Source organism: Plectrocnemia conspersa, unplaced genomic scaffold, assembly GCF_051122295.1.
Source record: "Plectrocnemia conspersa isolate PC_06_02 unplaced genomic scaffold, ASM5112229v1 ptg000009l, whole genome shotgun sequence".
Classification (NCBI taxonomy): Eukaryota; Metazoa; Arthropoda; class Insecta; order Trichoptera; family Polycentropodidae; genus Plectrocnemia; species Plectrocnemia conspersa.
In genome coordinates, this window is record NW_028277173.1 from 9,277,960 (window position 1) to 9,297,960 (window position 20,001).

At 31.1% G+C, this 20,001-nt stretch overlaps 2 protein-coding genes across 2 annotated transcripts in view; one reads left to right on the plus strand and one right to left on the minus strand.

Annotated features, from left to right (window-relative positions):
• LOC148231856 (uncharacterized) overlaps positions 1 to 9,035 on the plus strand; it is a 121,135-nt gene extending 112,100 nt beyond the window's left edge. Inside the window, exons 5-8 of the mRNA XM_088192296.1 lie at positions 4,348 to 4,513; positions 5,182 to 5,305; positions 5,925 to 6,045; positions 7,538 to 9,035. Coding sequence (XP_088048422.1) covers positions 4,348 to 4,513; positions 5,182 to 5,305; positions 5,925 to 6,045; positions 7,538 to 8,914 — 1,788 coding nt within the window. The 3' untranslated portion in view covers positions 8,915 to 9,035. The remainder of the gene's footprint in view (positions 1 to 4,347; positions 4,514 to 5,181; positions 5,306 to 5,924; positions 6,046 to 7,537) is intronic.
• A 3,403-nt stretch (positions 9,036 to 12,438) lies between these two features.
• Nprl3 (GATOR complex protein Nprl3) lies at positions 12,439 to 18,532 on the minus strand. The gene is made up of 11 exons (XM_088192980.1): positions 18,127 to 18,532; positions 17,828 to 18,043; positions 17,383 to 17,477; positions 17,145 to 17,319; positions 16,826 to 16,980; positions 16,616 to 16,747; positions 16,382 to 16,546; positions 14,743 to 14,914; positions 13,596 to 14,394; positions 13,304 to 13,527; positions 12,439 to 12,828 (listed from the first exon to the last, which is right to left on the minus strand). Exons 1-11 carry the CDS (start codon positions 18,323 to 18,325, stop codon positions 12,674 to 12,676), a joined length of 2,487 nt encoding a protein of 828 aa, XP_088049106.1. The 5' UTR covers positions 18,326 to 18,532; the 3' UTR covers positions 12,439 to 12,673.
• Between the last annotated feature and the right edge of the window lie 1,469 nt (positions 18,533 to 20,001).

The following is a 20,001-nucleotide window of genomic DNA, read 5'->3' on the forward strand; positions in this document are numbered from 1 at the left end:
TTTAGGAATTAGGTATACAAAATATAAGTAAATTGTGAGAAATTTACAAAGAATAAAAATTCACGTGATATAGGCGGTAAAATTAGTATTTTATGTGCCAGAGCGTAATGACAATTAAAATGATTAGGCAATGAAAATATTATTATTTAATAATTATTACGTACATACGAGTATAGCTCCCAATCCCCATACATACGATATACATCAGTGGCGTGCGGTGACTTTGAAACAGGGTATGCGGTTAGGAGGGGGAACAAAAACTATATTTTTAAATTTATTTTCTTTATTTTATAAACATATTATGTATTTATTTTTTGAAAATTAGTTTTATTCGATTTGCATATAAATTTTAAATAGAAATAAATTAACTGCGATCGAACTACTAAGCTGACGAAAATAAAATCTTTGTGGGTACAGCTTACGCGTATGACCAACACCATTCTGTATTATAAGGCCAACGCGTAGGATTTTCTCATAGCCGTGACGTCACGGTCCAACGCTATAGACAACACCACTATCTAGGTGGTGTTGGTATGACGGTGTATATAACGCAGCACAAAACCGGACTAGATACACTTGACTTTGATACGCCCCAACGCTCAAAAAAATTCCGTATTTTAAATATTTTTCGGAAATCGAAATAAAATCTTTTAGCAATAATGCGATATTATAAAAAGAATATTTTGTCAATATTTGACAAAATATTTTTTTTATCCATAACTAGCTTTAAATATCGCCCAATATTTCTAGGCATTAAAATTTGGATGATAAAAACAGACATAAAATCTTATGGTTTTTAAGAAAAATATTAAAAATAATCACTAAAATCGAATAATAAAATGTTTTGCAATAAAATAATTACACTTACATAACAGGTAAACAAGCACTACAATATTTTGAAACATTGCTCAATGAAAAAATCAAATCTCTTAAAGAGTCTTACCAAACTCAAATTGACAATTATATATTAATTCCAGTGGAAGACAAAAAATGTAATTTCTTATTACAAAACCCGATACCTTGGAAATAGGAAAATACTGTTATTCCCTAATGCTATTTGAAATTATAACCATATTTGGACGTACCAAAATATTTAGGAATTCATTAAAACAGTTTTTAAAAAATAATTAAATTGATCATAAAAAATGATTACATTAAAAGATTATTCTAAAACTTGAAACTTGTACAAGATTTATAATTGGTAGAAATAGTCTTAGCATGAACGTGTCTAAATCTGATGTTAAACGTTCGTTCAGGTCGTTGAATCGCATTAAATACATATGATAAATTTGATTTCCTATGATGTACTAAATGCCCTTGGTACACTATCAATCCATAAAGTGTATAAAATAAATCAAATTAAAAATTAAAATGAAAATTGTATTAAAAATTGTAGAATTTACAATTTTAAAAGGGGACCATATATAAACTTGTTTTAGAAACAATATTTTTATTAGCTTACGAATAATAATAATAAGCTATTGTGCTAATCTCTCTTAGTAAATTGTTTAGTGTTTTTATAAATCGATATATTATTCTATAGTTTCGGGTCTCTGGGTATCTGGACAGTAAAAGGATCTCTTGGTGCAGAGGTATTATATTTGGTTAACAATATTTACTTGGCGCACCATACCAATTGTCATATTATTTAAGATTATAATTAGATCAAATATTGGCATAATCCATCTTCTTTTAAGTGGTTAGATATCATTCCTACTACTATTACTGTCACAGTAATAATATCACGGATAATTTCTATAAGTAAATCAATATATGTATTTATAAATAATTAAAACACAGATTACTAATTCTGTTTTACATAATTTAGTAATTTACTAGCTTGAAAAAGTGACACATTCGAGTTATCAAATAGAATTTCGATTTTATAAATACATGTGCATGTACCAGATTACGTGCTACGACTAGACCACATATATGGTTGTTAGGACCAAAAATATTCACTGACATTTTAATTATTTTGACCCGCAGCCAAAAAAGGTTGCCGAGACCTGGTGTAGACTTTATTATTTGAGTTGCCGCTAAAAATGTCGATACCCAGGTCGATAGTTGTCAATCGCTCATTTTAATAGTGCGAGCGATATAGCGAGCTCTGCTTGCATCTCGCTCTTTTTTTCCGTCATACTAAATTTTCTAATCTCTTTATTTCATAACAGACACACAATATTAAGTAACAATTATGCACAATTAGAGCATATGATCCCGTTTCATCCCACATCATAAAAATATAGATGCCCTTTGAAGGAAAAAATCAGTTTAAAAGCAATAATTGTCACCGTAAAACTGTCAAGTATCGGTCTTAACACCAAACGAAACGACCATGTTCCGATGAAAAATTTTACAATAAACTTACACTCGTAAATTTAAGATTATTGAGTTATTTGTATAAGTTAAAAATTCGATATTACTAAAATGTGCTTACCAGAGGTTTTTTTACTATTAATAAATATAAATTGGCAAAATTAGCCCGAACACAAAGCCAATAAATGCATTTCAAGTTTTGTCGACGTAAGAGTGCAACGCTTCGAATACGATGTCGACACATGTGGACTTACGAGCACAAAGGGTTAACTATATTCGAAAGACACAGAAAATTCCAAAGACATTACCTTGTCCTTCGGCGTGACGGGTAGGGTAGTGGGGGCGCATTGGCGCGGCATCGGTAAGGACGCTAGCGCCGCGCCGCGCCGCGCCGATGCAACTAAGCACTATTATAAACACTAATTTGAATTATACACTGCTTAATTCTAGCACATACACTAAATTACACTATCACTTTATAATTAAAAACATCGAAAGGGATATTATTATAAAAACACTTATTCGACAAAAATGTAACGAAACAGTTTACGCGTCCGACGTCACATAGCTACTGATTTTTTTTTAAATATTTCGAGATGCATAAACAAGCTCAAACGAGTTCAAGGTTATACTTCATGTAAACCATAACGATTAAAATGTCGTGCATCTCAGATTACAAAAAAAAATATTTTTTATCAAAGATTAATATATATATATATATATAAAACGCAGCGCTTATAAGGCTTATAATTAATTTTTTTGCGCTCATTTGTGACGTTACCAAAAGAAATACCAAGTCAGACTTTAACAATGAAAAAAGAGAGCTCGGGATGAAACAATTGCATTAATAATTGCAAATATTTACGGACCACCTTGTTAACGATCGCCGAAAGTGTTCTGCTGGAATTGTACAGACCTATAAAATATATTTACCCTTAAGGCGTAAATATATTTTATAGGTCTGTCAAAAGAGTGATGCAATTGGCCCACGAACATCCTCTTCTACAATTCGCCAGAGCTGTCTCGAATCAGAAATATAAAAGATGCGACACTTGGTCAAAGAGGTAGACAGGGGAAGAGGCTCCCGAGACCAACCCCGAGGAGTCCTAGCACGAGGCACATTAACGGAAGTCCAGCATTATCACAAAATCATATCACGACAGATCACAACCGACAATAATTCGCGACACTCCAGCGAAAACTTTCAAAAACAGCTATTAGTATTTTTGTTCCGTCTATGACAAATCATATTCAGTTCCCGATCTCAATGGAGACATTCTGATCTCATTTCGTCACTTCAATATTTTATTTAGTTAATATACATATATTGAATATATATTGCCAAACACAAGCATGCTTTAGGCGATAGCTATGAGGAACTGAAAAAAATTATGTGGGATGATTCTCATCTATTTTATGTGGTTTTATTTATTATTATTTTTTAAATGTTTGTTTTTGGCCATTATGACACATTGAAGAAAATTGTTAATGATGATGGTCAGATTTGTAATAAAAATTAAAATAAATAAAATATATATGTGATTTATTGTATATCCTTCGACCTCAAAACCCGAAAAAAACAACTATTTTCCATCACTTCAGTGAAAAGAAAGATCGTTCATATTATGTACTAACTTATAATTTTTTAAACCTTTTCACGAAAAAGCCAATTTACTATGAATGATACAGTTAAAATGTATGCATCAAACACATCTATCCCTTTTTATAAAATAGTAATTAGTTTTTGATATACAGCATGGCTCCGTTCCAGAAGCATTGAATTTGAGAAGCACTATTCTCGACCGACCGATCATGTGAATAATAAGTAAAAAAAATAGTAATAAGACATTGCATTATGTTTTTATTAATAAATCTGTGTATAAATATGAAATATTACAATATAAACTATATTTATTAGGTTTGCAAATTAAAATATTAGATAAATTGAATTGGCAAAATACGAATTTTGAGTGGTAATAGAGTAACATCGTTATCCTTCACTAGCTAAATAATTCATGTCGTTTTCAGGTGTATTACGAAAGGGTCAACACCCACAGTGCCTCAGCGACTTTCGTCCACGCCTACTGCGGTTACAAGGACGTCTCTCGCAACTTGATTCTAGACTCCAGGGGTCCCATCACTAAGATACGCTTCAGCAAAGGATTCGCATTCTCCAACATAGAAGCAGCCAGTGGTTTGTTTGTTTATTTATGTCTCTTCCAAATTAAAGGGGACTTGATTACTTATCAAGAACTGGCTAATCCTTGACGAGCTTTCGAATTTACTTTTATATAAAAGTTACTTCGTTTACGCTTCAGTTAAAAACTTTCTTTCGCCACCGAGGGAGACGTCGCTAATTTTCTGTGTAATTAATAACTTTATTTCTTCGTCTAATGTATTAAACTAATATTTGCTATATTAATTTATAAAAATAAAATGACCAACTCTCCCAACGTTCGCGAAAGATTGTCATAAGTAATGAAACATTCAACTCTAACGTGTTTCTACGCCAGAATGCTTGCAATTCGGAATACCTAATTTATATTGATAACGAAAATTACACAGAATTTTAAATTTTCTCAAGAATCAGATTGTCATCAAATAACTAGCTTAGTAACTGGCCTAACCCGCGTTTACAGAAACACATTATCACATTCGATATGCTAATTAGGATCATACCTAAATCACGTGTATATTTAATGCATTTACAACTAACTTTGATAGATCCAAATTCCCTGACAGCATAATAAACACACCAGACTTGAAACTTAATATCAAGTAAATTACAATCTGTTTACAATATTTATCGATTTTTTTTTTTGCTTATGTATTTTTGCTTAATATTATTTAAATATATTTCAGAGTTTGAAGATCAACGTTCGAGATTTTTCGCAGATCATGAACGTTTCGGAGACTATATGGAGATGAGAGAAGGACTCGATTTGGTCGGCGTTTCTTCATTTAAGGAATACATGGTAGCTTACAGGTGCTTACTTTGTTTTATCTTTTTCCTCACGATCGCCTCAATATTTGCGCAATATCAACTTATAAACATACTAATGCTGAAGTATTGATAGTTAAATCAAGCTAAGGAGATAATTTTACCTAATTATATGTAAGAAAGAGAAGGGGAGATTTTCAAAAGACACCAGAAAGAACCCTTAATCATGACAATAAAGACCTAACCATAAACTCAAAAAATATACTGAGAATGAAGGGCTTAATTACGTCTTACTATATTCAAACTTGAGCATTATCAAAGCGACCAAATACAACTGGCTTAAAGCTTAGTCATCCAAAACGTCCTTATACACAACTACCTGAATACCTATAAGCTCTTGCAAAGCCGTCCTACATAAATTATATTTGCCTACAATTATTCAAATTGCTTTCCGATGACCGGACGCACCTGTTTTCATCGATTTTTACCATTTTGAGGTCACCGTTGCTAGTTGCCATGGGTGTGGTGATTTGTATTGTTTTCCATCGAAATCATTCCACGCCTCCAAATGTCAACGCTTATTAAATGGCGTAACGAAATATATGTATATGCGGAAGTGTGATATAATTTCAGCTACTCACTTGTTATGTTTTGTTCGTTCCAGGGATTCCGATAGCATGCCATGGTATTCCAGTCACGTGCTTTTTTGGGTGCTTTCGTGCCTGCTGCTCTCGTGGCCCTTGCGTATTCTTATCGAATGCAACACATCATACGTACATTATACGGTAAATTTATAAACAATATATTAAATATAAATAAACATTTCAAAATACCTCGACAACTTGAAAAAACTTCCATTCAGTCTCTTTCTATCGATGAAAGATAAAGGTCATTAAACCACTTTAATAGAAAAATAATTTAATAGCTACTAAAAAAGTACCATAGAAACGGTAACATAAATATTTTGAAAGAGGCTAGAAAAAAACATTTGAATTAAACTTATATTAATTTATATAATATATATATTTATCTCTAGCTCATAATATTATATATACATATATAAAATACAAGACCTTTAAAATGAGTTCTGTCGGTGAGTCATCTCGTACAATTGTTTTAAAAAAAATAAATAAAAAAAGAACAATTCATAAAATCGTTTCGCATAGATTTCCCAGAGGGATGCAAAGAGTATAATAATATTGTTATAAAATACAGTAGAATTTAATTTGAGTATTTCTAGAATTCTCTGATAGCATTAATATGGTTATATAGTAAATAAATAATACATATGTACATGTATATGTAATCTAGATTCCGGAGCTGAAAGTGACAATTAAAAGTTTGGTAAATTTTGAGATGTAAATTATTTCCATCATTTGTGTATATACTTAACCAATAGAATTATATAAACTTGTCAAATCAATATTAATCTAAGAAAGTAAAAACTATTAAAAAAAATTATATGACCTAATTAATTATGTCATTTTCTGAACTCAGCACTTCCTTCAGAGTAATTCTGACACATTACGGTCCACTATTTTTGCGGTATTTTAAATTTATATATTTCTATGTGCTGACGATGAAATTATTTATGTACACATTGCCATCTCTAGAGAAAAAAAATATTTATTTATTATTTATAACAACTACAAAAATGTAATTTTAATTATTTATACAAAATATTAGTTGTAAAATTAAATAATAAAAATATGAATACATATTTTATTTTTTCTATACAAAATAAGTTTTCAGAAAAATGAATGCATTTAGGGAGGAATCAGACGGTCTATTTCTAATTTTCGTAGTGAATATTCCTTCCGTTGAGAATACTCGCTCGCTTTCCGTTGATGTTGGCTTAATTGTGAGCCAAATTTTATACAAAAGATTTAAATTCTCCGTCTGGTTGCAAAATGTTAAATTCATTTCGTCGACTACATTAATTATTTTTTACCAGAGAAAAAATCTGGTGGCTTATTAGTTATTTTTTTTATTCTTTTTTGATTGTCAACGTAATATAAAAGAAATCGTCTTCGGTATCATCTTCATTAATTGTATTTCACTCGATTCTGAACTATCTAAATCAGAAAAAAATCGTTCTGATAAATCTATTAAAAATATATTTTTGGGAGCAACTTCAAGATTTTATTGCTTTTGACGTGAATCTTTGACTTATGAGAAGTGATAACCGTTGCAGTAGGAACGCTCGGCAACGAGAGTTCCAGCTGTACTCTATTTTTATTTTTTATATAAGTTTTATCCTTTTATTTATTTTTTCAGATAACAAAAATTTTTGGAGTGAACTACGACATCGAAGCGACCAGAAGGCAAGAGCTTGAGCAAAGTCTGAACCACTATCCAGTCATGGTGCAGCCGACCAACAATAGTCCTCGCCGAACTTTACCAGAAGTCATCCACACCACTCAATCGGCTACCATAGTGAACCAGAACGTTGGACCTAGTACAGTTTCTTCACAGCCAATCAATATTCTAGCCTTAGCTAGGAGCAGGAACAATATAGATCAAGGAGCTATGATGTCTCACACTAGCACCATTGACAGCTTAGAATTATTCGCTACCATCAGAGAAAACTGCACCTTAGTACCTTCCTATTCAGAAGCACTCCTCCTATCCTCCATGAATAACGATACTGCCCCAAGTGCCAACGAAAATCAAACCAACCCAGAAGACGCTCAAATTGTGGTGCTCAACGCAGGAGCAAACTGTAGAAATAGTCTTAATCATAATACATATTCGCGCCGTTCGCTTGAACAGAACCAAAGAATAGTTCCGTCGACGTCAAACGTAGATAACATTAGCCAATTAACGCAAGAAAATATTGAAACTCTAAATTACCAAAGTGCCATTATAGGACCTAATATCACACCCACCAGAAAGCGGCTGAGGATAGCCGAAGAATACAACGTCACAGACTCCAGCGTCAATTGTTCTAGTCTATTCGACACGGACGATTCCATAAGCGAATCTTCAAACAAATCGCCACTTAGGATTTTAGTAACGCAATCCAGCTACAACCTAAAAGCGAACAACGCATCGATAGACAAAAATTCGGTGAGTCATTACAAAGCCCAAAATCGAAAATCTTGGGCCGGATTCTTATCTAAGCCCATCAATAGCGGTAGAAGTCATTGTAGCGCTAGAGTCAGACCGATTCCTCTATTGAACTGCAGGAAGAATTCTCTAACTGATTCTCTGATCAAACAGACTAATGAATCCCATAATGCTGTGAATTCTGTTATATTACATAGCGAAGATCCGATGCCGATGTCTCAAATACAGTCCATCGATCGTAATCTGTCGGCTCAGGAAGATAACGAGAGATGTTCTGGTTTTTATTTCGCCAGTCCTTTGTTGGGAATCTGCCCTGACGATCCGTTCGGGGGCAGACGACAAACTACCCCCACAGAAGACCCTCCCCCGTACGAAGTGGCAGTGAATATGCCACCCTTTAGGAGAATAACGAGGTCGGTGACGGATAGGGGTGAGCTGTTCGGTCAATCGAGGGCTTTCATCAACGACACACTGCTGAACAGAAGATCCTGTGTGGATAATATTGTGTCCGGTGCGGACGCGGTGAGACTCCTCGAAGGGTCGTCCAATAGGGAAAACGCCACAGACATGGAAACCAATTTGTGAGAAGAATATCTGCACAAAGATAGAGCTTATTTTTTTAATCGAGAGACGTATTCAATATGACGGTTTTGTGTGTATTCAGTCCCTTTCCCCTGAATGAATATCTGTGGTATTTGGTCAAATTACTAGTTTTTTTTCACAAAATTTAGATAATTTAAATTATATGTAAAGCACGCTACTCTCTAAAACGCATTTTTTATGATTTATTGTGCTAAACTTGTTTCTCAGTTATAAATGATTAATCATAATAATAATGACAAGTCTCTTGTTTCATCTTAATTATTTTTTACCTAGCAACACATGCTGATGTTTTGGATGCTTCACTTATGATACTGCGCTATAAAATTGATCGTAAGATAAGCATTCATCGCAAATAAATTTCTGATATATAGAGCGATTTATTTTTTGGCATAACGCCACGTTAAATATGCCAGTCAAGATTGATGCCTCAATTACATATGTATGTGATCAATGCTATCGCAACCCACCACGTTCTGTTGAAAAATTTAGATTGATCCAATTTTTTCAGCAGCATAATAGGTCTACTAGCCTTGATAATTAATGCTTTGGTAATCTACTTGAATTCATAAAATTCAGTTTTCTTATTCCCTAGGTGAAAATAAACTGGATAGAAACATTTCCAGTAGAGACCTCGGAATTATTTTTGAGATAAAATGGAAATTTTCTTTACATTTCAACAATAGTTTTAAGATGCTCTGTTTGTTATAAGGAGTGCGTTTCATTTCGATATTATTATCAGTGATTAGCTTCCTTTATAACACTTTGACTCGTAGAAATCTTGAAACATCATCCTTCAATCTAGAAACATGAACTTCTGCAAAGCCAAATATTCTCTTATGCTTGAGAAAATCCAAGAAAGATTATTAAGATATCTTTATATGAGGGAGTTTCGTAACTATCCTTCCCTGCACCCCAACGTCTTTTTATTAGACGCTTTGTGCTATGATTCGCTGTATTATTGTACAAAGTTATACATTCTAATCATTTCTTTGAGAATCTTTGATCCTTTTATTATTGCCAACTCGCTTATGGCAATAGCCATCCAGTTTCTTAATACGCCAGTAGCATCAATGACTTGTTCGGTGTTAGCTATGAGGAGCTGGTCCGATTAATTTAATATAATTTCAGATTTTTTAATAGCGATTTAATATTATATGAATTATGTTATTTTTTAGATCATTTTTTACGCATTGTGTGTATTTTAGTAAATAAATGTATAACTGATAGCTTCTTCTTGGTTAATTTCCTTGTCTTTTTAGTACAAATAACGTAACTTAATCCCTTATATATTGTTATAATTTTATTAATTATTTAAGTGCTGATCTACATAGTATTATTGTTTTAAAAAAGTTACTTTAAGCAGAAAATTCACAGCGAGGGAAAATAATAATATTTTAGTGTCATATTCTCTATATATAAGACAGCACAACATAATAAAATTATAGTATATGAAGATAATGATACACTTTATCATAATGCATATATCGTTAAATAATTAAACACATTTTTATACCAATTTTTATACTAAAAATCCATATTTTTATTCTAATGCAGATATAGGTAAATAAATTGAATCGTGTTTTTACTTCTTTCCGTTGTAGTAGAAATTGCTACAATTCGGCCCATGATGGCTTCTGGGGTAGGCCTTTCGGTGTTCTTACTATAAAATCGACGATATATTAAAATAATTAAAAGATCTTAATGAAAAACTAAAATATTTTTAATCAATATATACTTTAACATATAAAACGATTTATTTTATACTTACGGCAAAACATTCAAACTTGTAGTTTAATATAATAACAAAAACGTTCACTAATCCATATTAATTGGAATTTAGAGTGAAGCTTATGTAGTATAAAGATAAATATGAAAAAATAAATATGAGAGAAATCCTAAACAAATTATTTGATGCTGAAAATATTAACTTCTGTAGCAGTTAATCTAAGGCAATGTTTAAAGAAAATTGAAGTTATTCCATCTCAATATCTTTACCAATAGAAAATGTTTGTAAATAGTGTTTTTTATGATTCAACTTAATATTATTTTTCAATTTTCAGAATAGGAAAAGAAAAATTATAAAACATTTACCAAATACCACAGATATGTAACTAGAATTGGGAAATATTTTTAAATACATACTATTCTTGAATCTTTCACAGTGTAAAACAACTCCCAATCATTGTTTACGACCTGACACAGTCACTCCTCATTTTTTAAATTTTATTTAATCTTTAAGAATTTTATATTCATGTACTATGGAATTGTATATATGTACCTATTTTGGTAGAATTATTATTATCACCTACATTTATTTAATATTAAAAATTTGATCCCCTGTACTTAAGAATAATTTTAATATCTCCCTTTTGCGGACTCGAGAGTTTTTGAACAAAGTTAAAATACAATTTATATCTGTCTTACAAAATAATATAATTGCTTAAACACTATCAGAACTCTGAAGCTAACAAAAATGAGGACTGGCTGTAACCTTTTTAATTAATAGCACGTAAATTAATTTAAAGTGAAACTCAATTATGTATGAGTGTTCATTTTAATCGCACAGACAATTTATGACCAATATGTATTTAATTAATGCCTGTCAATGTATAATATGCCTTAAAAGTAAACAAAGCGAAATATTTATACAAACTAGAGGGGTAGAATATAATGTATTGAAAGAGATTGCTTGCAAAAATAATACAAAACAATTTAAGGAATTGTAATATTATACATTTTTTTAGATCATAAATAATATTGAGTAATTTTTGCACTAACGTCGATTGAATTTATTAATATTTATTGTAAAAAGTTTATTTTTACGTTTGGAAACGATTTTATTTACATATAAAATATATGTGTACAAATCAAATTTATCAACATGTAAATAAATATATATTATATGTATAACCTTAAACACTACGATGCCATCCATTTATATTATGATTAAGAATCAATGTGATTTATTATATTTGATTATTAGTTCCGAACAAATATTCCTGAATGAGAATATGATGTACAAATGTATTTTTGTAACATAAGAATATTCAAAAGTACTCTGACTAATAACATAACGTTAGAGGCTATAAACGCTTCACTATTATTTTTTATCAAATGTATTTTTAAAAACCTGCACTTTAGTATCGTTCTAATGTAATGTTAAATTATAGCTTTTTTAATTATTTTTGTAATTAGATCTTTCAATTTAAAAAGAGAATTTAAAATAAATTATTAGTTTGCTTTAACAATATATTTGATTATTATCATTGTTTAATGCATAATTTAATTAAATAGTTCCCCTTAAGACGTCTGAAATGTTATTGGTTAAATTAAAGTAATCTATTCATGTTGTCGATATTCATATTTATAATTAACCATAAATCGCTATGGTTATCGTCAATTTTATACATAAAATTGAAGATTGTCTTTAACCTAAGTGCATTCTTATAGAATAAACTATAAAGCATTGTCAATGCCTTTTATTTACCCTGTCACAAACGCAATAATAATAATTAAATAATTTATTTATAAATTGATACATGCTTGTATATTAAATACAATATTACATATAATAATCATAATGTACGCACAGACACAATAACTGTTTTTAGTATAATAGAAAAAATATATTAAATTTATTATAAAACACTATTACATATATTAAATATATACATACTGTAAAAGGGATTATTTTTATATGCATTGTAAATGTGTAAAACACGTCAGAACTACACAATGTGATTACATGTTAGAATAGAGCATGGCTATTGCGGGATCTTCAGTCTCATACGTGATAAGAACGTCTCTGAACTTATCCAACAGCTGCAACACTTGCGACCTTGTCAAATTTTCCATAAACATAATTTCTTCTATATGTTGCTCGCCTTTAAAGTATCCTATACAAAAAATAAACATTAAAATATTTATAAAAAACTGTTAAGTTTGATGAAAAGGACGATCTGCTTTTAGTATTGTTCAATAACATCCAACAAAGTTTCAATATATGCAATAGTCAAAATTTCAGCATCGAATTAATTCAGATTCCAATCAAAAACATTAAAATGCCATATGGTTTGTGAAAGACGAGATGATTAATTAAAACTTAGTGTGAGGAGAGTAAAAGAAGAGATAAAAATGGCTAAGTGATTTTCCAGCTAAGAAATATTAATACATAATCAACAGGCAGTAAAATTAAAAAAATAGTAAATAGCGATAATTATAAATATGGTAAATATTAACAAAATTAATAAAACGTATAATCCTTAGATTCTCCATGATCATTGATTCAGTATGTGTAGTAGCAAAATAACAAAATCAGATAGTGTAGTTTCTTAAAATTTATAAGTAATCTGTTATTGAACTCATTTCTACCTTTTTTATATAAAGTTGCCATCAAATGTAAATCTTCCGGATTATGAGCAGCTGGTATTTGAAATAACGCAATCTTTTCTTCTTCGGTAAACTCAGCTAACAACGTTTCTTCATTAAATGGTTCTCCATTACTATTATTGATTGATGCGTTAGAATTTTTATTCGAACCATCCACTTGGCATATATTATAATGTACGACGTTTAACGTGTTATTTGGTTGAAAACTGAAAGATTATAAGTATATTATATATATTAAAATCTAAGAAATATTTAACCAAGCAATAATACTCACGAAGTATCTACAAGTTTAACGTTAACATTATTACACTTCTTCTCCGATAGATTACTACCGGAACTCGAATTGCTAGTGTTTAATGTCCATTGACATCTTTCTTTCTCGTTCGAATCTTTACCGTTGAGCACCACGTTATCTTCGATCTTCAAATTGTTCAATCCATTCACGACCACCTTTGCGTCATTCTCGATATTTAAAATACTATCAGTTCCAATATTTATATTTAATAGAGTATTTTTTAAATTATTATTACTAACGTTATTAGTCAATTCTATGTCATTTACTATCTTGTCGTGTGTTAAATTCTTATTGCCATTAATCGCATGTTTTATGCCGTTGCTTTGCAACTTGTCGTGTTCGTTATTGTTGAACTTTAAGATGATATCGTCGACGTTATCGATCGATGAATCGTGTTCACTAGAAGCGGTCAGTGTCGATTGTGAATCAGCCGACGATCCAAGAGTGATGTCACCGAATATCAAGTTACTCTCTCTGAATACGTTCTTGGGATTATCAATTCTATTCTTATCACTCTCATTCACCTTGCCGTTAATTTTGGTTACGTCAGTTTTATCGTGTTTTTTAGAAGAATAGTTAATGTCGTTAATCTTGAATATGTTTGCTGGAAACATCCATTCGGTATTATCGACTCCACATAAAACTAACGATTCATCTCCGGAATTCTCTGACGATGGAGTCGTAGCTGAAGTATGTGGTATATGATTGAGAGAATTTAATGAATCCGATAACACTGGCCTAGGACCATTATGCTTCTCACAATAATAATCTCTTGTACCTGTAAAAATATTAATATTAATATTAGTCAACTTAATGTTCAAATTAAGAGATTTTGGTATCTAACGGGGGCGGCAAGTAATGATATGATAATGAGGCAAATAAATGATATTTGGTTAGACAGAGCATTAATCATTCAAGATTGAGGTGACTTAACTTGTAGCACAGTTATGCCAAAGTTAATAGTGAGCACCTTGAGTATGAAATTTCCATATCTAAAAAAAAATTATGCTAAAAATCCATTCTCAGATTAAAAAAAAATGTCTACTATTTTAAATAACTAAAGTGGTAAAAATGATATAATGTAATATCAATCTGATTGATCGTATAAGGTTACTAATAAAATTACCATTTCGTGGAGGTCCGTTTACAGTTGGCAAAAATTGTATGTAAGTGTGCAACTGTAACAACAAGTGCCTTTGCAACATCCAAACCACACATTTAGCAAACAAGGCAGCTCCTCCGGCCCATGCCCGTGCAGGATACCATAAAGGAGCAGGGAGAGATAGCATTGACATCACCTTTACATATAAAAGGAACATGATTAATAATCTTTTAATATCTATGGTAACATTAGGCCACCACCGCGCTTGCACATATACACTGAAGCAATTGGAAGCTGTACAATTCCTTCTAGAATCTGTTTTTTTGTGCTTATGGGGTGTTCACTGTTCTGACCAATGTTCACTCGCTGCCGCTTGTTCGCACTTAGCCTGTTTAACTTTTAAAACGTATTTAACGTAAACAGGTTAGGTGCAAATGAGCAGCAACAAGTGAGTGTTAAGTCAGAACAGTGAACACCCAATGAATAACTCTCAACAACGAATTTACTTAAGAAAATGTCATTTATAATTGTATATAAATAAATAAAATTAATAAATATTTTTTTAGAATAAATTTGACTCCCGATAACAGTAAAGTACCAAAAAATTAACTTATTAATCATTTTATTTAAACCAAATTTTGGTACTTGTTTATTATCATGGCACCACGCCCAAATTTTACAGTTGCGAAACGTCTATTTGATGTTCAAACCCAAACTTGAACTAAACAAACTAACCATTATACTGTTATTATATAAGTTTAGGTTAGGTTTGGGTTTGAACAGCAAATAGAAATTTCGCAACTGTCAAATTTGAGCATGCCTCACATGATAATAAACAAGTACTAAGCGAAATCAACGCATATCATCAACTAATCCTCAAAACTGGCATTTTAATTTTATTTTATTTATATTAAATTACAAAATATTCAGTTTCTTTGTAAATATTTTTTTAAACTAGAAATAAAACAAATTCTATGATTTTAATTTTGATCTAAATCGAACCATAAATTGAAAATCACGGATAAAATAATTTTAACATAGTACCAATACAAGTCAAAACATTTCATAAATTTTTGGTTTTTAATTGCTTTAAATTCAAAAGATATCATATATTTTTTTATAACTCTGTTGCGCAAAGTTCTCGAAAAACAGCCAATTTCACACTTCACGCAATGAACAAATGACCAATCGGTCGTTCGAGTTTAAGACGACTTTTGCACATGCGGCAAATTGCTTCATTATGTGTGATCGTATACGTGTGCAAGCGTAACGGTAGCCGGTATAAAATCTTCTAGTACATAATTGATGTCTACATTTATTTATAAAAAACAGTACACAAAAGGACTGCATTTTATCCAAAATACGTTTTTAACCTCTTAACCATGCTGTTTTTTTCTATTTAATTAAAAATAACTGATTTTAAACAGGCTGTTAAATTTGTCAAATTAAAATTTAGAAGTGATGACTATAAAAGTCATCACAGAACGGCCACACACTGGCTCTTGTGATGATATAATATAAGGTATGACAAAATTCATCCTTCCCGTTAAAAACACTTTTTAAAATTCAATGACTTATTGCGTCACACCCATTATGTATAAAAAATAATTAAGAAGCCTTCAGGCATCAAGCCCGGTTAAGAGGTTAAAGATTATACACTCACCTGTATGAGACATAAGCCTGGGAAATCTTCGGCAAATTTTTCAACCAAAGCAGAATGTAAATGTACTTGAGCATCCGGAGCTATCACATACACATTACTCTCACAAAGTGGATAAATTATAGTCGCTTTGGCCCAATAGACCAAATGGCCAGTTAATTGGAAAATCTATAAATTAAAGTTTTATATTATCCAATTATTCATATACTAAAATGAATTTATAGTAATAAAATAAACCTGTTGAAGTGGAAGGTCCGTATCAATGGCTAACGTTTGTAAACTCTTTAAAGGATTGTTCTGCGTGATTAGACGTATCAGAGAAGAATTGCTATCAGATGGTATTGAATCCAATAACTCATTTGGATCGATCTAAGCAATAAAAAAAATATATAATCACTAAAATAAACACTGAAAATATGTAAAAATTTGTATTCCATTAAAATTTACCAATAGTAACAATCCATGATATGGTCTGAGACTTCTAAGGCATCTATCGATCGTTTCCGGTTCGATAATCAATCCACGGTTGTGGAATTGATGCGCTTTATGTGGTAAACAAAAGGAAACTAATGTCCAGTCGTTTATTCGTACTTGTACAATGCCTGAAATTATTACAAAGATATTAATTCTACTATATGCATTCCATTAGCTTTCATATTTGTCAATATATACAAGCTAAGCAGCAGATACAAATATGCAAATGTTTAAATACAGAAACTATATTTATATCAGTTCAAGTATTCTCGCTTTTGAGTCTTAAACTTACCAGTACTACTGAGTTCCTCAAAAACGATCTTCAAACTAATAGCTAAAGAACTCTTCTGTAAAATATTATGAAACGGAGATCGACAGGGATCGTCCATCGGAGAACAATTCTCAGAGGAGTCGAGATTATCTTCAGTGTCACTATCCATCGAAGATAATTCGTCGTGTATCGTTATCTAAAAAAATACTTCTATATGATTTACGCAAGAATTAATTTTATTTTATGAACAATATTCTACCATTATTTTCATCTCGTCTGATAGAAAGGCACATCTTTTTTCTTCATATCTAAGCGCTTTACCTAACCTTTTGCTTAAATCATAATAGCATTTTACTGAAACGAATAAAACAATATTAATATAGTTAAATAATTATAATTTCATTTGGATATTATTTAACAGGGAATTATTTTGAGAGATATGTGCATTAAAATAAATACTTTGTTCCATAAAACAATTTTTTTGTGTATTTATGTAAGGTTTATCTTTGGATTTTTTTTCTTCGAAAAAGAATACATTGTAGTATTACACAAATAATTCGTTTAATGGAACAATTCATTTCATTTCAACTAATCCAACATATCAAAATAAATATTATTAGTATGATTAATACTTCAGTGTGATGAAATTGACGAATTTTCATAATATATTTCATTATCATTAATTTCAACATAATTAAACTAACCAACAGAATGACTAGCCAGCGCTTGTAGAGCGAAAACTATATTAATCAATATCATCGAAGAAGTTCCGTCGCCTTTGTTCGCCCTAAAGGGCAAGAGCGTCGGATGACCCACGAACCGCACATCGTTGACCTTTAACTCAAACTTTCGATTGCACAATTCCGGCTTGACGGCAAACAATGTTGATAAAACTTCATCTGTGAATCCAGTTAGTTGACCTAAATCGATTTAGAAACATTGAATCAATTACTTATGATAAAATATTTACAAATTCACAACATTACGATCGAACGATTAATACCTTTGTGTATATTCGACGTTTGTGGCATTGGAGTCTGTAGCAAATCTTCTATGACACTTAACGCATAAGGATTCCTCTTTCCGTTCCTCTGATCGTTGATGTCGTTGGCTAGATCGGCTTCGTACGGATATCGAAACAAAAGGCGATCTCCTTTGCTATCGGACTTGACCAAAATTATACTCAGCGGGTTCACCTCCATCGTAAACAGATATAATGCGACTGATTTCAATACCAAACTGAACGATTGCGTAAAATTAACATTGTATCGTCATTGTCGTTCAAACGTTGATAATTTAACGCTATGAGTTCATTATTATCAATAAAACAAACAAAGCGCTCATTATTGAAGCGAACATACAAAAGGGTCTGTCACAATCCGTCAAACGAGATGATTACTTTTTATTATAAATCTCGGTCATAAAACGATTAATTGCGGGCATATCTTTACATGTTTCATCATCACGTGCATCTAATCAACAAAACGTAAATTAACCTTAAAAGGATTATTTTGGTTATTAACGTAAAAATATACCAAATATTTACCATAATTTACATACCAATAAGTAATTTTACAAGTTTGCGATCTACCATCTCTACCACCAACAAAATTTTGTAAAAATTGTTCAATATATAGTGCTTTCCAAATATCACCCAGCGAAGATTCAGTATATATTAAAAGAGCTTAAAAAATCAGTTTGCCAAATTTTAATCGTCAAACAGCAAACGCGTGTTGACAAATTTTAAATAACATTAAAAAGAACTTTTGAAAATACAATTATATATTTTACATTTCTTGCCTTCAAATAGAATATTTACTTTATAGTTTTAATTTTTAATTCTTAAATTTCATGTAACATTATATTTAATTTAATTAAATGTCCGTCGTAAGTAGGTACCTATCAACATATTTTTTTCTGCTAGAGCTTGGAAAATATTTTAGCGGGTGGTGGTAACGAACTGGCAATATAAAACAAGTTAACTGCTGTAAAAGATATATTGTTCACTTCTTCCAGCGTAGCTCTAGAGTGCCAAATAAATCGGTACGCACAGTATAGATTTGTAGTTTAGCTAAGGCGGCTTCCATTATTTTAACGGAAGGGGTTCAGCGGAGTTGTGATAATCTGTGAAAAAAGAATCGTACGCAATGTGATATAGTAAGGTGCCCAGATTTTGAAAAAACAATCTCATCACGAATTTTTTTTTTGTTCATTTAGGAATGCTGCAGGAACTTAAAAATGGTCACTTCGGGCATTTTTGTTCGAGGAAAACAAAAATAAACAAAAAGAGGAGCAAATTTTTGGTGAGGACAATCGTTCTCAAATGAGAACGTCTGATCATCTTAGATAAATGGGTGGGGGCACCAAAATCACGAAAAATCTGAATCCGCCTAAGTCAAGGAAACACGTAACTATTTTAACATAATGATTTTCACTAACGTAAATATAAATACAATATAGTACGCTGCAATATTCAATATATTTTAAATACTATATGCATAATTTACAGCATATTTTTAATTAAACTAAATATAAATGCGATTAGCTTGAGTCTAGCAGGGTTTTATTTTCCAGTAAGTAGTTTTATTACTAATTAATGAATATGAACTTTCCGCTGTAGCAAGCGAGCGTTGGTCAGAACAGTAAGCACTCCATGCATATGCAATGAATCTACTTAAAAGGAGGGGAATATACATTTTAAAAAATTATCTTACATAAGTAGTTCCAACGCTCGCTCACATCTAACCAGCTTCACTTTTTTAACGTGTTTATGTAGCAAAATGTTGTTGCCCGCTTTCGTAGCTATGGCCAAACGCAGTGAAAAGTTCATAACTATAATCTTTGAGCGGTAATCAATGTTTTGAGGTACTCCAGATAG